The sequence below is a fragment of the Thermobia domestica genome, chromosome 13 (assembly GCF_964235325.1).
Source record: "Thermobia domestica chromosome 13, izTheDome1.hap1.1, whole genome shotgun sequence".
NCBI classification, from domain to species: domain Eukaryota; kingdom Metazoa; phylum Arthropoda; class Insecta; order Zygentoma; family Lepismatidae; genus Thermobia; species Thermobia domestica.
The window spans coordinates 122,659,290-122,685,757 of record NC_137466.1 but is presented as its reverse complement, the minus strand read 5'-3'; the positions used below and the strand labels follow the sequence as shown (position 1 = coordinate 122,685,757).

At 35.3% G+C, this 26,468-nt stretch overlaps 1 protein-coding gene across 2 annotated transcripts in view; it reads right to left on the bottom strand.

The window, feature by feature from the left end:
* Positions 1-26,468, bottom strand: part of LOC145668470 (DAZ-associated protein 2) — a 48,117-nt gene that overhangs the window by 15,898 nt on the left and 5,751 nt on the right. For both annotated transcript variants that reach the window (XM_081736387.1, XM_081736388.1), the window contains exon 2: positions 1,161-1,226. In XM_081736387.1, coding sequence (XP_081592513.1) covers positions 1,161-1,226 — 66 coding nt within the window. The remainder of the gene's footprint in view (positions 1-1,160; positions 1,227-26,468) is intronic.

The window sequence follows — 26,468 nt, the reverse complement described above, 5'->3', positions numbered from 1 at the left end:
ACTTTCTTTGGATAATCGAAAAATGTTCTAGTGTTGCCATAATTACGGCTTCCCCTCCTTGCTTCGGCTGATCAACAACTACACCCATTTCTTCATAAAACATGTCATTGCGTTCTTTCTCTTATTTCTGTTATCTTACTGCTTAATCAAATTATTTGAAATCATGTACACAAACTGCTCTATTTTACAAAGCAGTCCTTTGTGGTACCTGAATCTTTTATATTATATCTTCAATGGGTAATCTTCTCTCACAAGCAACAAACTAACGCGGTACTCTATGGAACTTTTCTTGCAGGTCTCGTCAAAAATGATTATATCAATACAGCACGTTTATTCTTGTACGTGTGTGTTTACGACTCGGGTAGGTGTTTTCATTTGAGATCGGATAGTCTAGAAGCTCCTCTCACATAGGTTACCAGTCACGAAGAAAAAAATAGTTACCGACTTTCATGGTCGGGTTCTAGAACGTTTCTCAATGCATTATAGAGCTATTACTAAGTCGAAACTCATACTTGTCCCTCTAAACAGTGTATTATGCTGGGAGCTTAAAAAAAAAACTTGCAAAAAATGTACTCCTCCCCAATAATATTTCTAGGGTAAGTAATTTTTACTTGCCATTTTTCGAGAACCCCCGTTAATGACTTACAATTTCACACATCTATATTTCGGGAGCTTTACTATTCCCTTCGACTGGGTGGGTAAGTGCTTGTTTAGAAGGGAAAGCAACAGAAATTCTAGTATGATAAAGACTGAAGAATAAAATACTGGTTTCTCTTTGCAACCTTATTTTACCATAGATAGCAAGCTCACTTAAAACGTTGAGACATTAATCCATTCATAGCTAGGTCACTGTGTGTATGATAGGGTATCAATCTCCTCACCAACCCGATTATTATTTATTTCCTCCCTCTTAAAAAACTGCATTTGAACGGAAATTGTCCGAGTGCTATGTGAATAATTAAAACAATAAATGCAATGTCTGTGAGTAGTGGTCTCGAGAAATAAATAAATCTATATATATATATATATATATATATATATATATATATATATATATATATATATATATAGATAGATAGATAGATAGATAGATAGATAGATAGATAGATAGATAGATATTCACTACATATGGTATATTTAAAGCAAAATAAGATCCTTACCTCCATACGCTGTAGGTGGAGCTGTTGGTACAAAACCTGCTGGAGGCTGGGCTGCACCAGGGTAAGCTGCAAAACAACGAGATGCTTTCACATGAAGAAAATGAAAATAAGTTACGCACTATCGATCCTAGTATGTTCTCTTTGTTTCATTTAACGACGACGAAAAAATTTCAAGCAAAAAAAAAGCTTTGGGGGTGATAAACAAGAAGTCTAACAAAGGCAAAGCAAGCAGGCACATGCCTGTTGGAAAAGAGCCAAGCAGGCCATTTGAAATGTCTGATTCTGCTACTACTGAAAGAATTTAGAAAACAAACCAAAATAAGTCAAATGCTTCCGGAATAATTTCAAAGAGACGATAAGATTTTGGATTTCGAATTAAAATAAAACTGCCGCCCAAAACTGTATCAAAAATAAATGGAAAAGAAAATATATACGTTGTTTCCAATTAAATTGTTTTTAAATATTAGTTATGAACTTTTATTCTTGTGGTTTTTGGCAGTCTTAAATAATCAAATTTTGAGAGGTTCGTTTACATTTTTCATTGTTTTCTTTTTTTGGATTACGTCAATATATTTATTTGAAACAAAGGAATGGAACAATTCTGACGAAACAAAATTTCCCCACAGCCTTTTTTTTCCCCACCAACAACGAACATGTTAACGTAAGTCACCCTTCCACTCAATTCTACTCTAGAAATCTGGCTTTGCGTAAAAGCGCAAGTGCAATGACCATAATAAAAGCAACAAGACAAGAAAAAGGAATGATAATAAAAATAATCCCAAATCTCCAATGCACCAGACTGAACAAGCACAATCAAACTATATAAAAAATATCCACTCTTCGTTCTAGATATGGTGGAGTGCAGTATTGCTAGTAAAAGTTAAATATATATTTATGATCAAAATAATAATAATTAAGACATTATCAGCCACAGCCAAAGCCAAACAATTTATCTACACTATATGTACCAAATTGTAAACAAAATACCAGAAAAATGTGATGCATCTATGAACTACCAACAATATCATTCCATGCAAATTACATATTGTGGTTTAAGTACTACAATTCTAGTATGACAAATAAATTGTACGAAATTTCATGCAACTTAGCAAAGCCTAACTGCGAGCAAAGTTTATAAATATAAATATTTCTACGTTAAACACATGCTTTCGGTTAATTTATCTACACTCAAAATAGTCTACCATGCACTAACTGAAATTGAGGAAAAAATAAAAAAAGAATCTTCACATGCGTATAAAAGCAATAATTAAATTAAAAAAATGTGATGCATAATACATTAATTCATAACAATATATATGTACAAGTACAAATTCAAATACTATTGTGCAAAAAAAAAAAAAAAAAAAAAAAAAAGTTAGTTAAACTACATAGCCTAATAATAAAACTTCGTAACAGGCAGAAGAACCAGAACTGCCTTTCGCTTCTGACTTATGACATACCCTTGATATTCAAACTTATTCTGGTCGCATACTTAAAAAACATGGGGTAGGACATAATATGTAGGTAACGTCACATGTAAGGCATGCAATCTTTCAATCAACCACTAACATGAGTAAATATAATATATAATATATGTCTAAGTAACTTTGCACTAGAAAGATAATATTGTAGATTTAGTTCTTTTTAACAGTGATAATAATAAATAACCCAAAAAAACAAAAAAGTCCTATCCACAAAATTCCACAGTCAGCGAGACATTGAAGTTAATTCTTTGAACTGTTAACTTACATAAAGCCTATCAGTATGTGTTCTTCACATCAAATGGAATTCTGATTTTTCTGCCAAAGGTCAGAGCCAAGGATCAGTGCCATATAACACTTGTGACATATTAAAAACCCATCAAAACTACAGCAGATTTAATTAAGAAAGTAAGAATGGAAAGCCTCATAGATTATTCACATGATGCAACATTTCGTTTCCAAATATACTTGCAAATATTAAATCATATTATTCAAATGTGTCTGAGCTCAGCATAGTAAAAATTAACTGAGAACTCGTTGTAGTAAACGAGTGAGAACATTTTTAATCATTAATTTTAATGACTATTTCCAAACATATAGGATTTTAAAACACGCTCTTTCAAGTACGACAAGCTGCTCAGACTATTAATTTAACCTCTCGCAATAAGCCCTAAAGAAAATTATAACTCAACGCCGAACATGAATAAGATGCAATACAGTACCATTATCCACTGCAACCACTGTACTCTAATGAATACGAGAATTCCACACGAACGTCTGTAATAAAAGCTTTTAAATTTTTACTTTAGCACCTGGAAATATGCTTAAACTCTTACGTCAATTTCTCTCGTATGATCATATTACACTGTATATATTTATCTAAATTTCATTTTGCTTTATGAAAGTGCGCGCATTAAGTTACATGGAGCATCACACCCTTTCTAGGAATGACATACAACAATTCTATGTAAAGAAAAGGAAAATTGCTGAATTATGACGATTTAACTAAAACGTATTTAAAATGTAAATGATATTGTCATCGAATATATAACGCCCTATTTGTTTCGTGTATTCACTACTTTGATGTGATTCACACAAATGAGAGAACAGAAATTTCATCGTAACATTACAGAAATTAGCTACGCATTGACTATGTAAATAACTGAGGAAGGTGGATAATAATAAATCTGACTGGAGTAGCATAAGGAATGCATTGGTGGGTTTATTGTTAATAAATCTGATTTGTTTACACCTTTTTTATAGGAAAGTACTTAACCACCAAATTTTACATTTTTCTCATGTTACAGGCACATCCCACAAAAAATGAAACTAGGACTGAATAAGAATTAGGATCAAGCCTTAAAATTAAGAGTACGTGGCTCATTTGAGAAGTACTTATTTCTGGTGCTAACAGTGCCTAGTTTAGATCCAGCCTACATAACTTGAAGTTGAGAACACCATGTCCGTGAACACACTAGGTTCCTCCCATTACCTTCATTCTGTCAATTCTTTCAATATATTTTGTATTTAGAATCTCTTTTAACCTAATTGCAGAGATGCGAGGTACATGTAAGACTATGTAAGTGGTATGAGAAACACCATAATATTTTAAATTTCCTCTTGGTTCTTTCGAAGTCAACTAATTCTTACAATAACCCACATAAAATCACTAAAAATTATTGTGTGTGGAAAGATAACCTCGTACCACATCGTCAACTACTGAAATATGGCGAGATGAATTCGGTAGTTCGTGAAAATAGTCTATACCGCAATTTTGTAAAATATACTATTACTGTTTATTAATTCCACAAAATTATTATAGAATAATGATAAGTCAAATACATTTCAGAGGTTAACCCACGATATCGTATTTAGAACTTAATACTTTCTCTCTCTCTCTCTCTCTCTCTCTCTCTCTCTCTTGACACTAAGTAGATATACAAGTTAATCGTATTAGTTTCTAAATTTAGGCTCTTCCGAATATAGCACAGCAGCAGTAATACAAGCTATAATTATTCACTTTAACAAAACAAAAGAAAATGCACCTATGAAAACGAATTCCATTCTCACTTTCTATTCATGCATATCTCTCACATCTTATGACAAGAAAGTACAGATGTTGCACTCAATTACTACACTAGGTCTAGTGAAGGAGATTAGGCAGGCAGCTGGTACACGTAGAGGAAGAGTACGTTTAATATGATGTCACTTTCTAGAACAGCCAACGATATCCTTCCAAGAAAGATCCACAACAGGAAAGCTGAAAGGAATATTTAGCATGTTTACCCTGGACAAAGATATTTAATGTTTAATTTTCTCTCTAGTTCAGCCTGGTGTCAATAAGCCTTATTTGATGTGGTCTTTGCCTATTATGATGCACATGAGAGCTGTCTCTGAAATAAAAGATAACAGCGCAACTAAAAGATGCTGATGTTGCTGGACCCTAACTTATCGTACATGTACCTTCAGTATTTCATCAAATAGTGATTTATTACTTTTAAAAAATAATGTGCTCTGTTGCATACGGGTTTTAAAAAAAATCACTCGTTAACATATTAAAGAATTACATATGCGAGCTGGTATACTTTAATAACTCTCAATAGGAGAACACAAAACAAACATTCATATTAGTGTATCAGCAGCACGACTAGCACTTTGTCGAAGACAATAATCTACATCAATACCATTGTGCATATAATTGCACCGAAATTTTGTACGGAAGCTGATTTTATGATTTACTGCATACAATAATAAATCTCTGACACACAAACATAGGGCCTCCGAATACACATAAACACGTAATTATTCACTAACATTCAGGACATATACTTAAGAAGAACATTCCAAATGGCTACATGACGTGCTACAGTTAAGGTAGCTGGCATGGAGAAAAGGACAATCAAACCCAAAGCATTAAATGTAGTTTGTTTTAACGTTGCAAAACCTGATGTTCACTTAAAAAAAATAATCTTAAGTAACATCAAGTATAAAGTCAATTTGATTTCTTTTATCAACATTCTGTTATTCCATAATCTGTCAGTGAGTGAGATCCAAGATTATTTCTCGTATATGAACCGTTACATTGCCGTACAACAAACTATGTCACCGATATTATAACTATTTGTTCCCCTGTCACATGTTAAGTTTTAGTCCGATCCTTAGACAGAATATGTGGAATATCTAATACAATCGATCATTAACAATTTAAAATAAAAATCTGGTTTCAAATTGATCCCAAACCTAACCACACGTCTGCCCTTAGCAAACTAATCAAAGACATTGGAATACCGAAAAACAATCAACGTGCAACTTTTGAAGGATTATCAAATACCAGTACGATTTATATCGAAACATAACTACACCTTGGAATAAAGAAAGACGATCAGCGTGCATCGTTCGAAGAATTATCAAATCCAATTACGACTTGTATCGAAGTAAAAGACAACAATTAAGAAATATCTAAAACATGAAAATATTTTAAATTCTCCATAAATCTATTTAACGTATCCGTAATATATGTATACATTTCTCCCTCGAATAGAAGATTCAGCAAAATGCAATAAGGAAAAAAGAACCCTATAATTTTACAGTTAGCCACATATAAACACGTAAAATGAAATATCGTAAGTAATGGAAAAACTGGTAACGTAAGAACTTCTAAACTAAATGCTCAATAAAGAAAAATGATAAAACAACAGAATTAAGAGAATTAAAAAATGATAATAATTACGATAAAAAACTATCAAAGGAAATAATCAGGTTTATCTTATTGACGATCGTGTAAGAACATTTACTATTACCTTAAATCAGAACAGAATACAATGGACAGTCTCTACCAAAATCCAACAATTCTCTTAATGGAATATACACATACACAAAATACACGGTGTTCATAAATTATTGATCGATTTCGTACATTTTACGGTCACCAATACTGCAGAGATAAATGTAAAATACATACCACTTGAAAGAATGAAGATCGTGGTATTTATCTTTGTGAAGCTTTTAACTACCTCAAAACACATTCAAGGTACACCCCACGTATTACCATACAAATTTGTTCCGTCAAACCATCATCTTCAAAAGTAAAACTAACAAGTTATCACAAAACACCAGACTCGGTTGAATTATCAGATTTTTACTTTTTTATTAGTTGCAACTAGTACAACTGTAATACTACTGTGTGTTTCTATAGTACTTTCCTTACTGTGAACTCTAGATACTTCAATTCGCAACTGACTCGCCGCAAAGAACTACTGGGGTTCGGAGAAAGTTCACACTTTTTCGACGGTCTCTTGGGTAATATTTTCCTCCCATTTTGACAGATACATCATCCTCGCTCTTAAAGAACGATGTTTACGCCCCTCTACTATTGCACACATTGCCAGAATTAGAAAGGCGGATCAGACCGCATTCCATCAATGTTATTTAAGACATGCTGGAGCAGATTTGGAAAGAAAAGAATGGGAGTACGATTGAACATCTGTAAAGTAGTACGTACGGCGCACACTAAATATCTTTGAGTTCATTGGAAACTTAACATGAACTATAAACTTCACTCTTTCAAATTATCCGTATCAGACTTTTCTCTCTTCAGTATCAGAACATACAGCTGTACAAAACTGACCAATAATTCATACACATCCTGCATTACACAGATTCGTACATAGAATCTATTCATTCGAACTGCCTAGTCGATATGACAAATATATTACTCACTTAAAGCTACCATTGAAAGATACGAATAATTTAGAAAAAAACTGAAAATATTTATTTGCAAACAAGCGATTTCGAAGTTCGTATTTGATTTTATAAAAATGTAAGATTACAGTAAAATATTGTAAACGGAAATAAATACATTATGAAGCGTATAAAGTATTCGCGTATTCACTCATTTGATTTTTATGTAGCATATGATTTTACTTATTGACATCTGCACAGCACTTATTACGACCTCTAAGAATCACAAAAGTACTACAAAGTGATGCATGTTGAGAATATCTGGCTTACAATTGGAAATTATAATACTAAGTTAACAAAGTACAATTATATTAGTATGTAAATCACTGGAATAACCTAAAAACAATCAAAAAACCAAACTTGAACTGCTGATGAACCCCTCGGTGGGTTATATATAACTAAGTTCACGAACAAAGACTATCACAGACCTTTCTTCTAAAGATTCTATTGCAATGTATGAAAATATACGTGCACTGTACTTTAAAAAGAAGATGAGGGGCAGATTTTGTTAATATTGCTGAGAAGATAACTTCCGAAAATAGCAATAGTGTTTTATATGACACGCTGTTTATGACAATCTCTCACAAAATAACAATGAATAACCCAGAACATAACAGAACTACACAACGAACAAATGTAGTATAAAAGCATGTAGTAAAAAACGAATAATGAATACACACACAACAATGATTCCGAAAAACTAGCTAGATACTGCTCTAATGAAATATCCACGAATCTAAAGTACACCACGAAATAATATGATATCCAGAGCGTAGGTTGTGTCGAGTGAAATTACCTAACAGGATGCTTATTAATAATTAAAAACTAAAATTGTATTTACTTAAGCATCCAAATGATAAACTCCAATGAGCAATTTAGAATACTGGTTACAGTACAGATATTTCTCTTGTCGGTTAAGAAGTAGTTTTCAAGTGATTTCTTATGACATTTACATTGGTCTTCAGATCAAGTTAGATAAGAAATTACAAGTGAGAATTAGCATTTTTAAATTAGGTTAAAGTATTAAAAAAAAGAAGAAAAAAGTGATTTCATTAACCCTTTCAGCCCTGATTTTTTTCCTAACATTGGGAAAATTTTTTATGATGGTTTTGATGTTTTATCAATAACTGGTATGATTTTGGTGCTACCCTATATATTTATTGAAATATGAGACGTACACTTATGTGTACATCAGGTTACAAAGGTACTTTATAATCCGATTTAGATAATGTTGTTACCTAGTGTCTACAAATAAGTAATAACATATAATACTTTGATTAAAAATAAGTGTTTGTGACCATGGGCTCAAATGGAACATATATGTTGAAAACAGTTTATATTTCACACTTCTGAGAAATTATTAGATCTCACATGAAATTTTTTGAAGCAAATGCTTGCAAATTACATTTTTCACATCTCTCTCTAGCACGCCTACGACAGTTCTCCAATTTGCATCTTTGTGATTTCTCATCCGTTAATGACCAATGTCTATTCTGTCATATCTCACATCAGAACAACGCTGAATTTCTGGATTTAGCTTCTTATACTCTGGAGGAGTTGGAATGGTACTGCTAGGCCTTCCTCGTTTTCTTCCGTTTTGCGAGGAGTACCGAGAACTTCTGCAATTTGAAACGTGAAGTACAGCAAATCTTAACACTTTCTTCCGTGGGACACGTTGTCTTGAAGCATCACGCTTATATTCTGTTGGTAATGGCCATATTTACAAAGTGGAAAAGTACTTCGAGTGTTCACATTTTGATCGAGTAAAAATTTTATACAACTCAATCAAGAAGTCTGTTTTGTCAATACCGTCCATGCTTTTTAATTGTACAACCTTACAACTTCTGGCCATTCAATTTCCATGTAATTCTCCTGGACTTTACACCATCTTTCAACCTTATCTACCTGACCTTTCTTCACAAAGTTAGTTGCCACACTAACAACGTTATTATCAATCCACTGAGTAATAACGACAGATTCGTCACCATTGACAACTTCAACAATGGTTCCACGTTCTTGGTTCCTTTTCGCTTGTAACGGACATCCTTTTGTACGATATTTGCGAATAGTGCTTGCGTAAAATATGTTTTTAGCCTCTAATTGCTTTTTCAAGTCTATACAATTGAAGTAGTTATCTGCATATAGCTTGTATTTTCTCCCGATAGGAATGCGCTTGCATAATTCTAATACTATTGACTGATATCCCACACTTCTCAGTATTCTCCCTATCAATAGGAGTTGTCTTACTATGAAATATAAGAAAAGTGTATACGAGGCCACTTGCTCCGTACAAAAGAAATACTTTGATGTCCCAAGGACAAGGTTTACATTTTCAATATTCCGCCTTACTTGATAGAGTTTGTCGATTTCGACAAGAAGTGCGATAAGTCGTTGCGTGTAAACCTGCCCTTAGATTTTCCATAGATTACAGAAGTTGTTTGTGATACAACGGTGAAATATCATTTATATAAGCCCAAAGTAAATAATCTCATGCGAAAAAATAGTGATAATCATATGTTTTCGAAACCTGGTGTTCACGTATGTGTACGTCAGCAAAAACAACAAATAATCTCTATTTTTCACTTGGAACCTGATGTGCACAAAAGTGTACTTCAATGTTTATAAAATTCTGGGAAGAAATACAGATGTCAGTTTCAGCACGAAATTATTTTATAGTACTCTTAGTACCTTTATCTTGAATAAACCAGTATCAATTTCGCAATAGAAGATAAATTATTTCGAAAATAAAAAGGAAATTCCATATACTTACCAGCTACCGGGTCCTGCATTACAGCAGACCTACTGTAGGAGACACTAAAAAGGTGTCTGTTCGCACCGGACCCAGTTCTAACACAGGAAAGTCCGCGAAGATTCCACGAAATTATTGAAAAAACAAATCAGTGTTGCAACCTTACTACAAAGGTACCAGAATTACTCAAATGTGATGTACACAAATGTTACCGTAAGGGCTGAAAGGGTTAAATTACAGTACAGATATACATTGACGTGCCACAGAATTAGGCATACCTGACTGCTTTAAGTTTTCGTACTGCCATTCCCACATGTATGTTGTCCCGATTACTCCCACTAAGAGTATAAATAGGCAGGCTCTGTAGCTGGAAGGCGCAGTAGTCGTAACAAGCGAAATGGGAAAAAAACATGGAACTTAGGCGTGTTTGACCGAGGGTAAATTGTTAGTGCTCGACGAATGGGACGATTTTGGAGACAGAATCAACTGGGGTTCTTGCGTACACACAGTTGCAAGGATATGCAGGGAAGACATCCGGTAACTGGTCACAGTGCGAAAGTCAAGTATGTCATCAACGAACGTGGTCTGAGCCGGCTGAGCCGTATCGTGCAAACCAATAGGGGCCAGACCCTATCGCAAATCACATCCCAGCTAAATGAGGGTTCAATCCGAAGTGTTGGTCCACGAACAGTTAAATTCCCTGCATCGTATTGGCTTCAGCAGCCGCAACCAACCCGAGTGCCTCCGATCACACGTCGTTATCGGAATAAGCGCCTTGTATGGCACAGGTTTTGAACCATGGAACAGTAGAAACCGGTAACCCGGAGTGATGAGTCCCCATTCCGATTGCATCGCGTCTATGTGGGAGTCTAGATCTGGCAAAAACAGCATAAAATTATGGATCTCGCATGTCAAGTTGGTCCAGTGCAAAGTGATGGGGGTCCATTATGGCCTGGGGTGTGTCCAGTTGGGCACCATTGGGACCAACAATTCACCTAAAAGGATCCCTGAATGCCAACCGGTATGTGGACATCTTGGGAGACCATGTACGCCCATTTATGACCATGGTACATGCCAACGGGAGGGGCATCTTCCAGTACGACAACTGCCCAGTCCACAGGTCCCAGACAACAGCAGCGGTTCGAGGAACACTCTACCGACCTTCAGTTCAGACAGTATCGCCTCTCCCTCCGCAGCCCAGATTTGAATCAATTGTATCTTTTGGGGAATGTTGTGGAAAGTATTGTACGCAACAGACAATCTCTAACAGTGAAAATGGACCAGCTGCGGGCCGCTGTGAAGGACACATAGCAGTATTATTACCTCGCCATGACGCTGCAATTCTTAAGGCCACAGGAAAGCCGACAGGGTACTAACATGTTAGGTAGGTGTGCTAATTCAGTGGCAGGTCAATGTACTTTTCGTTGGTAAATTAGTATAAACGATGTAGATTACGAAGGACTTTTCAGGTAATCTGGACGTACATGTGTATTGTTTTTCAGATCCAGTTAGGAGAGTACGTTCAATTGGTTTACATACGCATTTAACTAATAAGCATCTACTTAGAATTGAAATGCTCCTTGTGAAATCTATGGAAATTGTCAATTACAGCAGAGGTTTTGTGTTTCCCAAACTCTGTAATGCGGGCGCAGAGGTCTAAAAACTATTGAAAGAAATGAGTATTATTAAATAATTAAGTTTGTTTCAGTAACTGCAAGCGCATGTTCCAGGGGCGTCATATGGGCAGGACGGGAGGTTGTAATTCCCCCTCTCTTGACTGTGATACACATTGCTTGATCAAATGTATAGTAAAACACTGATATAAAAAATGAAACTCTTATGTCGACGGAGAATCATCATCGCCCCCTGAACAAAATCTATTATCCATTTCATAAACATAGGTCCCTGACTTAGCGGTGCTGCCGTGACGTTCACTCAAAAGTTATACTGCATTGTCGCACCTCGTTGAAATTGATGGAATGTTGTCTTTTCAATACTTAAGACATAAAAAATGTCTTTGTACTGTGTAGTGAGAAAAAAAAAAAAATAGAAATTAATTAAAAAGTGCGTATTTTATAGTACTTTTTTGGTATGTAAATCAATGTTTATAGGAATATCTCGGAAACGAGATCACGTGAAATAATTTCCTCTGCATGATATGTAGGTGCATCCATTAAGTTGTGGAAAGTTCAATTCTCATCACTTGATACTTTTTGTGTAATTAAAATAAATGTATGACGCTCTGATCTTTACCGTGGTAGGTAGAGAAACGTACAAAAGACAGTTCGAAAATGTGGAACTCTAGTGTTCCAAATATTTGAAACTTTTAACAAAAAGGGTTTAGTTGGTATATTTATTTATTTATCTTTAAATGTTTATTCGAACATATTCTATGCGTTAAGCGGAGAGCCATGTTGCAACCCAGCCTTTCAATTCCCCGCGCTTATATGAAGAAACAGCATACAGTAACTAAAAGTGTGGCAACGGTGTTGTGCTGTGTTGTCGACTTCGGAAAGCTTGCAGCGCGAAGTCTACTTCATAAGAATGTAATAGGAAAAAGTATTTAAGATCTCATAACCTTTTATAACGACGGGCGATGAACCATCAATATATATATATATATATATATATATATATATATATATATATATAGAATATCGTTACTCAAAGGTCCTCACTTTTTAGTTTCATACAAGCAAGCCTACGAAAATCAACATAAAACATTTTACACATTGCATTTTAAATATTACCTTTTATTATGGCACATCTCAAATAAAATAACTTCACTCCTTAAAATGGGCATGTAGTTTTATATAAGATGGATCCGGAATTATATCTTATTTATTCTTCGTTGCTATGACAATGAATCTCTTATAACAAAACAGCAACGTATATATCAATTGCAAAGAAATTACATCTACATATCTTTTTTTTCATATACTGCTACTTCCTTTTCTTGAATAGCTTCTGCCCTACAAATACAAGGCTGAAATACAAGTATCGTTATACTTTCATAACATCTTAATAATAATGCATGTACGTATCGCAATGTAATCGAAATAAAACTTTGAAGTAACACATTAAAAAACTCATCTCTTAATCTATTTAACTCATTCACTTTCGTCACTTATTGACTCATCACAGCTCCTGCTATCTTCCTGGACAATTATTAACAATGGCTCCATTTCTACTTCAAGATCTACAGGTATACAAACTTTTCAGCCTACGAACATAAAGGGAAAAAAGGAATTTAGCCTTGGCAATCACGCGTTCACCCAAGTTGTTCTGCGATGAATTCTCCTGCCGAATGTAACAGAAAAACCTGGGTCCTTTGTTTTCTTCCAACGAAAGAAAACCATGCAATGTGTAGGTTACGAGGGCTGGTTTTGCGTCTAATCATGTCACACTGATTACGTTTTCAACACTTCCCTTATGTTCGTAATCGTCAAAAACACACGCACTCACGTCATATGTGTTATTTTGAGTGAGACGGGCGAATGTACATTTTCCCTCAGTGCTTCTCGTGTTTGTTTATTGAAAAATATATATATATATTCCTTCGACGAGCGGCGGTATTACAGAAGGAAGTGGCAAAATTTTGAGCGATAATGAAATTGCAGATCTGATGAATGATTCTGAATCAGACGGTTATGAGTTAGATAGTAATGAATAGTAATGACATTGATTATTCTGTGCTCAGTGGCGTATCCAGAAGTGAACAAGATAATAACTCTGCTTCAAGTGAACCTGATGTTGCGCCGGGAAAGAAAAAAACGCGTCGTTCCTATTTGAAGGCACATTTTGATGTAGCTTGGAGCGATAAAATTCCCTCCAAAAATTAAAAACCCTTGTTTAGTGGTGTCCTGGGAATTAATCAAAATGCTGGGCTATCTACAGAGTATTTCCCACATAAAGCGTTTCAGCTACTTTTGCTGATGAAGTTTTAAAGTATATATATATATATATATATATATATATATATATAGATAGATAGATATAGATAGATAGATAGATAGAGAGAGAGAGAGAGAGAGAGAGAGAAAGAGAGAGAGAGAGAGTTGATATTAACGTCCCGTTCAGCAGCGAAGCTATATGAAACTTGGACCTACTGATTAACGTGGAATCCAAACCACATGAGCTCCTACCGGGAATAGTAGAAAAAGAAATGAATCAATATGCAAAACAGCAGATTGAGAAAAAAAAAAAAAAAAGAAAAAAGAAAAATTACTAAAGCAAAATCTTTGTTTTCTAAGTGAAAACATGTTACTTCAATTGAAAACAACGGAAGACAGCTTTACGCGATTTTTACAAATAAACTACGCTAGAGCCATCAGTATGTCTGTCGAATGGTGGAAGAAGCTATTTGACTTATCGCATGTCAATGCACACATATTGTACAGGAAGAGAGCAGAAAAACATATTGCACTTCCAACTTTTTATGCGAAAGTAGCAGAAAAACTGCTGCACTCAGGAGGCATTGAAGTACAGGGACTATCCCAGTCTTCAGCCGGCTTAGCAAGGGGCCATTACCCATCCAGTGCTCCCCCAATATGAGCAAATCCTAATAGAGTAGTAGGACAAAAGAGATGCAAAGGGTGTAGCACCGAAAGGTGAAAGAAGTTTTTAATACAATATTAGCGTTTATTGTGTGATATATGAAGTTGGACTTTGCGTGGGAAAGTGCTTCGAAATGTACAACACTAAAGAGAAGTACTTTGATTTCTAGATCTGAAAACAGATTTTCTGTGAAGTGTAAACTCAATATTACATATCAACTAAGATTGTATCATATCATATAAACTTTATGAGTGTATTTTTTTCTGTGCAAGTGTATTTTGTGCAGTAAGTGAAAAAACTGACAAAAAGCAACGAATCTTCGAGGACCATCACATGCAAATCCAAACAAGGTAAACAGTTTGTTTTCTTAATTTTAAACAATTGGTACGTTTACTGTACATTTTTTTACTTTCTAAGAAATTGGTTACAAATCTGGAGATATGCAATTTTAAAAAGAAGTGTTGAGTAAGAAAATTTTCAACTTACAGGTAACAGATGCACCAACATATCGTGCACAGGAAATTATTTCACGTGATCTCGTTTCTGAGATATAGTCTTATAAAAATTAATCTACCAATAAAGTACGATAAAATAAGCTTTTTCATTAATTTCTATTTTTTTCTTACTACACACTATAAGGAAAATTTTTATGTCGTAAGTATTGAAAAGAGAACATTCCAACGAGGTACGACAATGCAATGTAAGTTTTGAGTGAACGTCACGGCAGCACCGCTAACTCAGGGGCCTATTTTTATGGAATTGATAGTAAGTAACTTATACCAGATGATAGGGATGTTATCGAAGAATTGACTTATGAAATATAAACATAATCATTAGGACCGTCTGAGAAAACAGCAAATTCTGATTTTCACCCTTCAGCTAACTAACTATATTTAGGAGTACCAAGAAAATTCATGAAACCATCCTGGAGAATCACATAAAAAACCTTAAGTTTAAAATTTGGTTTCGATACGTTCAACAGCATGGTCCCAGGAATATACAAGACAAACAAACGGACGAGAAATGTCTTTTTCAGTATATATGGACCATGAAACGTGTAAATACGTTGAAATCTCGCATTTTATTTATTTTTTATTTTTTTCAGGGTGGATTGATTTAAATCACTTGATTTTTTAAAATAAAAATCGTTGATTTAAATCGAATTCCAAAATAAATTAATTTCAAGTGAAAATAAGTAAAATCCCGTTTTTGTTCTGTTATTTCGATTATGGAAGTTAATAATCATAATACAAAGAGATTCAAATGTACAGTATAGTATGAAAAAAAGCGTCATGCAGAGGATGATTAGGGAAAATCCCGGTTTGAACAGGTAAAGGAGCAATCCGGCTTTCTTCTTTTCGTGACATTGGGTTTGGGTTTTAAAAGCGTTAATTATTCCAACGGGGAAATCACCATCAACATTTAAGACGAAAATTCTTTTTTGTGCGGGTCTGTTTCTTTGCTTCCAGATAATAGGGCGTATTTAGAGGGGTCCTATCCCCTCTCCATTTTTTTTTTTTTTTTTTTTGGTTAATTATACAACTTTAGGCGAAATTTATGTATTTCATGCCGCAAGCTAGTTCTGAGTTTTTAAAACTAGGCCCCTGGCAAATATTAGTAACTTTTGTGAAAAAAGTGTCTTTTTGATAAACGTTGCTGTACTTTTTCCTTAATGCTTAACCTTTTAAATTATATAAACTATTTTTAGGTGATAGGGCAGAATCTTCATTATTCAATTAAAAAAGTATTAATAAGGCTTTTTACTTAGTTTTCTTCCAGACTGGAGGCATTTTACAACACGTTACACATGCTTTCACGCATTTCTGCGTTGAAGCATAGTGTGTGATGACGTCATAAATTTAAAAAGATTTTTTTTGTTATGAGTATTATTATTATTATTTGGCAGGTTACATTTTGCATTCAGAAGACTGAAATTTTGCACACTCGTTCAGTGCACCCCTTTAAAATTTTCAGATGTTTTCAGATCTCTGCGTGGAAACAGCGGGGCAATTTTTTTTTTTTTTAAAAAAAAAAAAGATTTTTTAACAAAAATAGCTTTTTTCGTGATTTTTCCGCCTCAGATGGAGACATATGGACGGTACCGCTTGAAAGGCTGTTCTATTCTGAAGAAAATGATGTACGTACTATGCTCCTAGGATAAATAGGGATGTCTCAGGAAACTGTTACCTGAGATTCTGTTTTATACGAAAATCTGGGGTATATGGAGAATATTATTCTTCGCGGGCTTAGTTTTGCACATACAAGATTGAAATTTTTGCACATTTACTCAGTGTACCCCTCAGTATTTTTCAGATCTCTGCCTTAAAACAGGGGGAGGGGTCCACAGAGGTAAAAATTAAAAAAAAAAAAGATATTTTTAACAAAAAATTCCTTTTTTCGTGATTTACCCACCCCAGATACATGATGGAGACATCTGAAGGGTACCGTTTGAAAATTTGTTTTATTCTGGAGAGAATAATGTACAAATCATGATCCTAGGATAAATAGGGATGTCTGAGGAAATTTTTATATTACATCCGGGTCATCTGGGTCATTGTGAGAATGTTCTTAGCTCATTGTTAAATAGCTTCCTCACCCTTACTACTCAAGATAGAAGCTTGAAATTTTGTACACACATTTAGTACACCCCTTAGTATTTCCCAGTTGATTTTGAGATCTGTGCGGTAACACAGAGGAAAAGAAAAAATGTCGATTACTCTCAAAATTTCCCGCTTCAGGGACATAAGGAAATGTGAATGTTACCGTTTCAAAAGCTGTTCTATTCTAAAGAGAGTGATGTATGTACCGTGATCCTAGGATAAATAGGGATGGTGCTGTAGCTGCTTGACTGAAAGTCTTTAATTTACCTTTAAAAAGAGCCATAATTTAAAAGAGTTAAGAAACATTGTTTGGGAAAAAATGAAATGAAATCTTAGAGTTTTACGTCCTACGGTTATGCCGGTTAGGCTAAAGGAGACGGTGATTATGAGAAATGAATGAAATGGTGGAATGAAGAAAGTGGGAGGAAACGGGAGTACCCCAAGAAAACCCACGCACTCGGTGTTTGTCCACCACAAAGTTCACTTGGCGGAGGCTGGGATCGAACCCGGGACCCCACGCACCAGAGGTGAACGCTCTACCACTGAGCCACCGCGGCCCCAAACATTGTTTGGGACTGATATGGGTTAACGATTGGGGATAATTCAAAATTCAACCCTAATACTTTCACTTAAATGGCATAATTAGCATTTAATACTAATTCCTAATGCTTTTTCTTCAGTTCGTGACTTGTATTATACGAGGAGAAAGATTTGATTTAAATAAAAAAAATTAAAAAAAATTTTTTTTAATAATGATTTTTTTTCCCCCACGATTGCCATACATTTTTCTCTCATTTTGTAACTCGAAACCAGAAAGTTAAATTTTCAATTCCTTGTAACTTTATTTCTACTTGTTCAAAATACGTCATATGATTATTATTCTCCATTGAGATACTTTGGATGTTCATTACCCCATCCATCTCACATTATTATTGTTTTAGAACCTTCTAAAATTTGTTTGATTTTAGATGTCTGTGACACTGTTGGGTCTGTAGTTTACAACACTGCATGACAGGTATGGAATAGTATGTTTTCGTTCATATGTAGATTTGAAACAAGTAATAACTGAATTAGTGCCATTTAGAAAACTATTTTATACTGGGTTGGCAACACTGTTAACCTTGTGGTACCACAGTGTATGCCAAACAATGTCATCCTACCGATAGCTGTGTGGTAAAAAAAACCCTTTAAGCGTTATTGTCCTATAATCTAAACAGTGTACGGTATGTATGTATGTGTTTGTGTGTGTGTTACGGGTATATTTACGCGTACCTTCGATCAGGAGTTCTGGGGTGTTGGCATCTAAGGTTATTTAGCCCTTCACGTATATGAGTGATGACGTCCCTCCGCAAGCACACTATCCGATGAAAGGGAAGAAAGAATTGGGAAAGGAAGGAAGTGGCCTGGGACCATTATGTTAGGTATCATCCCAGCATTTACCTGGTGTGAAAGAGGGAAACCCACGAAAAATGTCACTCAAGATGGCTGGCTTGAAAGAGCTACTTTACTTTTTCGACTGAGTGTCCCCACCGGAAATCGAAGCCGGGACCGCTCGCACCAAAGGCGAGAGCGTACGCGAATACGCCACGCAGGGCCACTGCGTATCTTCGACACAAATGCATCGGATTTTTTTCTTTTGTTTCAAAGAACATACGCTTCCAGTGGTGTCATATACATTTCGCAAGGATATGAGGTCTTCAGAACTAGATTATGAAAACCCTTAACGGGAGCAGTGTAAAAACTGATTAACCGACTTCAACATCTGTATGTTTAAATTCTACATAGTTTTTTTTCGTTGTTTTGTTTAAAAGAGTATACTTTTCCAATGTTCCCATGTAAATTTTATGATCATCTACCAATAGGCTTCAGAGCTAGACCATGGACCTCCTCACTGGCTGAGTGTGTTAATACTGTTAACTGTGTATATGATTACGCATAACTTTGACATAGATGTATAGATAGACTATGAAACTACTCAACAGCTGATAGTTTAATACTGTGTATGTGTTCACGTATAATTTCGTAACACGTATAATATATATATACAGGGCGACTGGTAATTCGATGCATTCCTTGCAAGGAGATATTCTACAAGTACTTTGGAACATTTTCACTTATACGAATTGGGGGTCGCAAATCAACAGTTTCTGAGTAATTTGCACATGCGTGATTCCTTTTGAAATTTGCCGGCTAACAAGAGGTGCGCGAGAACTTTTACCCTGACCCACTTACACATACCACAGAGCGCTGAAATTTTTCATGAGTAATCATGCATACCTACGTGGGTCATGTGGTAACGTACAGCTCGTAATTCTGCATCGTTGCTGTGTTATATATTCGAACGTGAAGTAAGGCGTAGTGGTCCAAAATCCATTACTATATCTCAGAAAGCAGCGTGGGAACATCGCAGAAGTACTTGCACCTAAGAAATGACTGTATGGTTTAGAAGAGGTGGAATGAAGAAGGTGTGAGGTCAAGAGAAAACGCGAACTATGACGGTTTTCATATCGAGGGTCGTGCATCTGTTTGGCCAACATTCGAGGGGTGAAAGGGTGCGTTGTTTTCCAGGAGGTGGATACGTTTTGTCAGCATGCCACGTTCTGGGACTTCACAGAATCCCGTAACGCAAGCAGCAATAGTATATCCTGGTAGTTGTGGTACCCTCTGCCTGGAAAGCAAGTAGTTATACCCCATGCTGATAGCAAATAAAATGATCATCACTTTGGTCACTCAGAGTTGAGCACGGACTTCCTTTGGTGGTGACACGTCGGTACGCTGTCATTGATTTTGCTAGGTTTTTCCTGGTTTTCTTCACTCATACTAGGCGAAGGCAGGGATGGTATCTTCTAGAAAGCCAGGGCCACTTCCTTCCCAAATCCTAGATCCACGTAAAAGACAGATGTAACCCCAGAGTTGGACGTCCGAACCCTTACTTGAGTCATTCTCTTGCATAAGTACATGAATAAATAAATGAAGGAAGAAATAGCAATCGAATACATCGCTTTAATAACTAAAAACAAAATTATGACCATTGCCGTACCAATTGCTACAATGAGAACTTAATTTTATAAGCTTTCTACAATGGTAAAAATGTAAATCTTGGAAAGGTATAACAAAATAATACACTTAGTACTGTAACACTAACAAAAGCTTGTGAGAAACAGAAATAGAGCGTGGCATGCTGACAAAAGGTGTCCGTCTCCTGGAAAACAACGCACCCGTTCACCGCTCGAATATTGGCCAGATAGACGCACGACCATGGATATGAAATCAGTCATAGTTCGCGTTTTCGCCTGACCCCAAACATTCTTCACTCCACCTCTTGCCAACCATGCAGTCATTTCCTAGATGCAAGTACTTCTGCAATGTTGCCACGCTGCTTTCTGATGTGCAGTAATGGATTTTGGACTACATCATCTTACTTCACCTTCGGACACGTAACACAGCAATTATGCTAAGTTACGAGCTGTACGTTATCACACGAACTACATAGGTACGCAGGGTTATACATGCAAAATTTCAGCGCTCTACGATATGTACAAATGGGTCAGGATTAAAGTTCATCGTGCACCTCTCGTTAGCCGACAAATTTCAAACAAATCGCGCATGTGCAAATTACTTATAAACTCTTGATCTGCGACCCCCGGTTTGTGTAGGTGAAAATGTTCCATATATATATATATATATATATATATATATATATATATATATATATATATATATATATATATATATATATATACAGGGTGCTCCATAAGTCCGTTTACATAGGACATCTCAGTAACTATTGAAGATACGAAAAAAAATGATAAAGCAATGTTATTGGGAAGTGTGTGTTTTCAATCTAAAATGTTGGAATTTTTTGAATTGGACGAACCATTTGGGCTCTACACTGGTATAGCGCCCAATGGTAAAGAAAAATACACTGTTGCCATATCTTTGTTGGACAACAATGAAGGAAAGAGAGTGTAATTTGAAGTATCCTGGACCAAGGAGAATAGAAGGGACGACCACAATGAAGGATATAGAGAGGATCACACGTCAATCCACGGCACTGGCGTCACCATCAGAAGGGGGGACAGGTACGAAAAAGAAAGTGAAATGAATTTAGCCCTTTCTAATTTTATTCAATTGATCTTCTCGTCTCGTCTTAGCCATTAATACCAATTTGCCGTGAACAAATTCAATTTATTTTTTTCTATCTACGTGATCCTTCTTCATATCCTTCATTGTGGTCTTTCGTTCGATTCTCCTTGGTCCAGGATACTTCAAACTACACACTCTTTCGTTGCATTTTTCTTTACCATTGGGCGCTATAAAAGTGTAGAGCTCAATTGGTAGGTCCAATTCGGAAAATTCCGACATTTTAGATTGAAAACACACACTTTCCAATAACACTGCTCTCTTTATCAATTTTTCGTATCTTCAATAGTTACTGAGATGGCCTAAATAAACGGACTTGCGAGGCACCCTGTATATAACCTAACTAAACTCCTGGAAAACCAAATAAAGTGGAAAAAATAAACTTAAATAATTTCAAAAGACAATCTTAACAAACTTGAACAAAGGCGCTAAAAAGTAGAAAATAATTCATTACTATTATCTACAGAAATTTTTGAAGTCTGTCAAGACAAACAAATAAAATCATTAGTTTGGCTTGGCACATACTTTAAATATTTTTACAGATAATATTAATGAATTATTTTCTACTTTTATTGAAGTCAGTTAGTATTGTTCCTTAAACAAAAAAGAAAGTTTCTATTGAGAAGGAATTTTCACAACAGTTATTCAAGAAACATCAACATTATCTCTACAATGGAGGAAACTGTTCAATTACAAGCGGTGTAATTTCTTAAGGAATACGCATAAGTAAGAAGGGAACTCGTCATTGAAACGCTGCATTGAACTATGTTTACCATTTGAGTGCTTGAGTACAACTTTAACTTTTAATTGTGTAGACTAAGCTTACACAGGAATCTAGTTTTAAAGATTCAGGTGATTTGGGTAAAAGAGCATTAGTCTTCCCTGAAAGGACACACTTTATATTTTGAAGCAAGTGAATTGTTTCTATTGAGCGTACATCTTGAAAAGTAGTATGCAAATGAAAACGCGCGAAATTTATAAATGATGATCTATAATATGAAATTTGAAACGAATCAATATAGCCTCTTGGCAATATTGTCGGATCTTAGAATAATTCTGGTATAGATTTGATTTTTTTTTTTTTTTTTTAATTTTAAATATCACGTACGTAAACACGAAATATGTGATCTGGAAATTTCTCATAGTCAAGCCCATAAAATCAATAATTAACAATAGGAATGGAGGTATTCGATTTACTTCAATTCGAAGCTACATAATATTAGATCTTTATTCTGACACAAAGTTAAGAGTTTGTCTTGGCATTAAACATATAATTCGGAAATTTTGTGCTTTCTGACCTTCTGCCATAAAAAGGAGCTGGTAATATGGCATAATACCTTGTGTTCTTTAATTTTCTATCAGATGTATAATATATATTTACATTATTTTCTTCCCTTCTCAAGAAATAAGCTGGAACAGACAAATGTACAAAGAGTTTAAACTAAGCAGCGAGAGAGGAGTGGCCAAACAATGTGTCTGCTTTTACCTTTGAACTGCGACGAAAAAGAGAAATATGCACAACCCAACGCTTAAGGATCCAGCTTTTGCAACCACAACATAACTTTTTTTGACATCTGCAACAGAAGCTATAACTGAGGTCAGTTACCTTAAAATTATCATTAAAAACATAATAAAAACAACGTAGGTTTATACTGACAAGCACCACCACCACAATTTTGTGAATAAATATCTTTGTAGAGCAATATACTTGTCCTAAATACAAATATATCGAGCATATAGAGAAGTTATTACTATATGTTACTATGAACGGGAATGAATCATATTTCACTATGTTCCCTGATCGTAATGACACTGGTATAGGCGTGTTGGTAGGTCTTTTTTCGATACACCTTAGTTAAAAAATATTAAAATAATATATATCCGATTAATTAATTCTCCAACTTTGGTCCCAAAAGATTAAAATTGAAGACAACAACAAACTGATAAAGGAGAAAAACGACTGAAATGTATATTTGAATTAATATATGCTAGAATTATAGCAAATAAAAGTACTGTTGATATCTTACAAAATGCTCTTTGTTTAATTTATATTTACTAACTAAGGACTCTGCAAAATCGTGTTAATTTCTTTCTGAAAGCTGCATTATTAAATTATTATTATTATTATTATTTTAATCTTGAATAATTGGCGCAAGGTTTTTTTTTTCTTTCTTCAAATTTAATACTTGATTTTTTCAGTGTGTTTTCTGAGATTATCAGAAGTTAAGGAAGACTAATTTCAATTACTTTCGCTTCTTTTTCTTTTACTTATATGAAATATATAGTAAACAACTTTTTATTACATTTCTATTCTTTAGTGTCATTAATCAAGACTATTAGTTATTTGTTTTCTGTAATGAAACTGTTTACGAAGAGAATACAATTTCCTTACCATTTTATTAATTTTATAATTAAACCTACTAATATTTCACTTTCTATACGAGCAACCAGCTTAAGAATAGTCTTTACTAATAAGCAATTTAATATAACATACTAAAAATTTAAGTAAATAAAAAGAGGAATCTGATAAAGAACAACAATTTCAATTTACTTTCTCCCACTACAGTCGAATATTATTATTTTGAAAAATGCAAGTTCAGTCAAATTGAAGATAAAGACTTAAAGTGTGTGACTTAGGATGAAGTGTTTCCAGTGTCCAAAAATCTCTTCAGGATTATAAAAAAATATGTAACTTCTGAAGTTTCTTCGTACAGAAAAGTGAAGCCTGTGGTAAATTGTTGAACAACTCAGGACATTTCTTTTGTTTCCGGCTAATTTGTTTGTGATTCCAAACCCTGCTTACCTGGCACCCCCTTTCGTGAATTTTGAATAATTCACCCTCCTCCTCCTTGCTGCTGTTACTCTGACTCCTTCTGCGATTTCAGATCCAGTATCAAATCTTTAACATTAATACAGTGTGTCCCAGAACAACTCTCCACATATTGAAGGCGAATAAAACAAAAAGTATTGCAGATAGGGAGTCGTTTATTAAAAAATATAAAATGGTTTTGAAAGCATTTTGTGATTACTTTGTTCTGATATCAAGTTTACACTCTCTCTAGCAAGCCCAAAAGCTGCAGCATGCTTCCTTGCAGAACTTTCTGGGGACTGCAAAACAGACTGTCTCACAGCCTCGATATTCCAAGGATGCACCTGTTGTTTGAAAGTTCTAGACCCAGTGCAAGATAGTCTTCCGATCAGGAACACTTTCACTGCGTGAAACAGAAAACCTTAAGCGAAAAACTCTTTGCACTGTAATAACAGAACTGCTGTTTTTGACAAACATCTCGATTGCGTCAAATTGAAGATAAGCTCCTGGCCAAACCATGACGACTGAAAACAGTAGGAGAGAAGAGTGGAAGCGATGACCCCCACTCCTGTTGCCCCTCCACTGAAAGCCCTACAGCCGATCAAAAAGTGGTGGTTTTATTGGTGTTATTTACAGTAATTGTATTGCAATTGCTGTGTAATTTCAACATACAATAGAACAGAATAATTACAAACTGTTTTCAATACAATTTGATATTTTTGAATAAATGAGTGTCTATCTTCAATACTTTTTGTTTTATTAACTTTTAAAATGTGGTAGGTTTCATTTGGTTACCAATAATGACTGTCTAGAAAACTTACCGCAAAACCACGTCGACAAGATAAGCTGGTCGGAAGGAAACCCTCAGTGATAAGTCCCGCCACGCATTAAATCGGATTGTCACTCGGAACCGTCGTGTGATTGCAGCACAAGTAACGGATAATCAAGCAGCACTTCCCAATACCCAAGTCGACAATTACAGTTCACTGTGACTTCCATAACATGGACATATGGGTTACACGGGCGAGACTGCTGATAACCGAGCAAAGAGATTTAGCACGATGCTAATGGTACCTCGAACACGCCACATGGATTCCTGATGATCAGAATCGTAAGATATGGTCGGATAACTTATCGTTTACCTTATTTCAAACCACAGGTCACATCTGTGAGTGGCGGACGCCCAAAGAAGTTTATGATCTGGAATATGTCTGTTCAACCGCGAAACATAGCGATGGTTCTGTGATGCTATGGATCACAATATCTTAATTTTCAGTCGGACCTAACGCTACTCTTGATTATGACACCGTTTTAGGGAACTATAAGAATCTATGATCCAGATGTTTCCGGGCAATGAAGCCATATTCCAGGATGATAATACGCCTATTCACACAACTGGAGCTCTCGTAGCCTGCTCTGAGAACATCATGATGAAGTTGAGCACCTCCCATTACCATCCAATCCTCGGACCTCAACATAATTGAACATCTGTGATCCGTTTTGGAGAGACAAATCAGGGAAAGATTTCCGCCTCCATCCTCTCACGGAACTGAGAGATGCACTGCATACGGAGTGGTATAATATTCCCCTTGCTATTATGACTATTTCACATCATATCAGAGTTGTTCTGATGGTGAAAGGTTGTCCCGCCATACTTCCGATAATTGCATTTTTTTTTTCTGGTGTTTCCAATAAACTGGTAAGTATGTGTATTTTGTGTGTACTGTATTTAACTCATCTCTGTTGCCACGTTTGTAATTACGAATGTAGTTTATTTCTATCAGCAGTTTGCGCCCTCCTTGCTCGCTCTTCACGTCTCCTAGTGGAGGTGCCTTCTAGGTTGATTTGAGTGTAAGTAGAAGAAAAACATTTACTATTCCCTGTTCAGCGTAAGCTCTAAACGCCTATAAACAAAATATTAGTATCCTTCCGCTTCTCAGAAATACGATTGGCTAGTGATGTATCACTCCCCCACGGGAGGAGCAAATCATACACGTGCATTTTGACAATACTGTCTCGTGTTGTCCAGATACTTAGAGCAGCAGCAGAAAAGAAAGAAAGAAAAAAAAAAAACTCGAAAGATTAGAAACGGATTTGAATTTCGCTGGTAAACAATTGTTGCTGCTGGGCCGAGAGCACTCAAGACAATTGTATGAACTGCAGTGTTTGCAAAATATAATACAAACGAACAGTTTGGCTTGATCAAGAAAGTAAATAGACTGGTTGAAC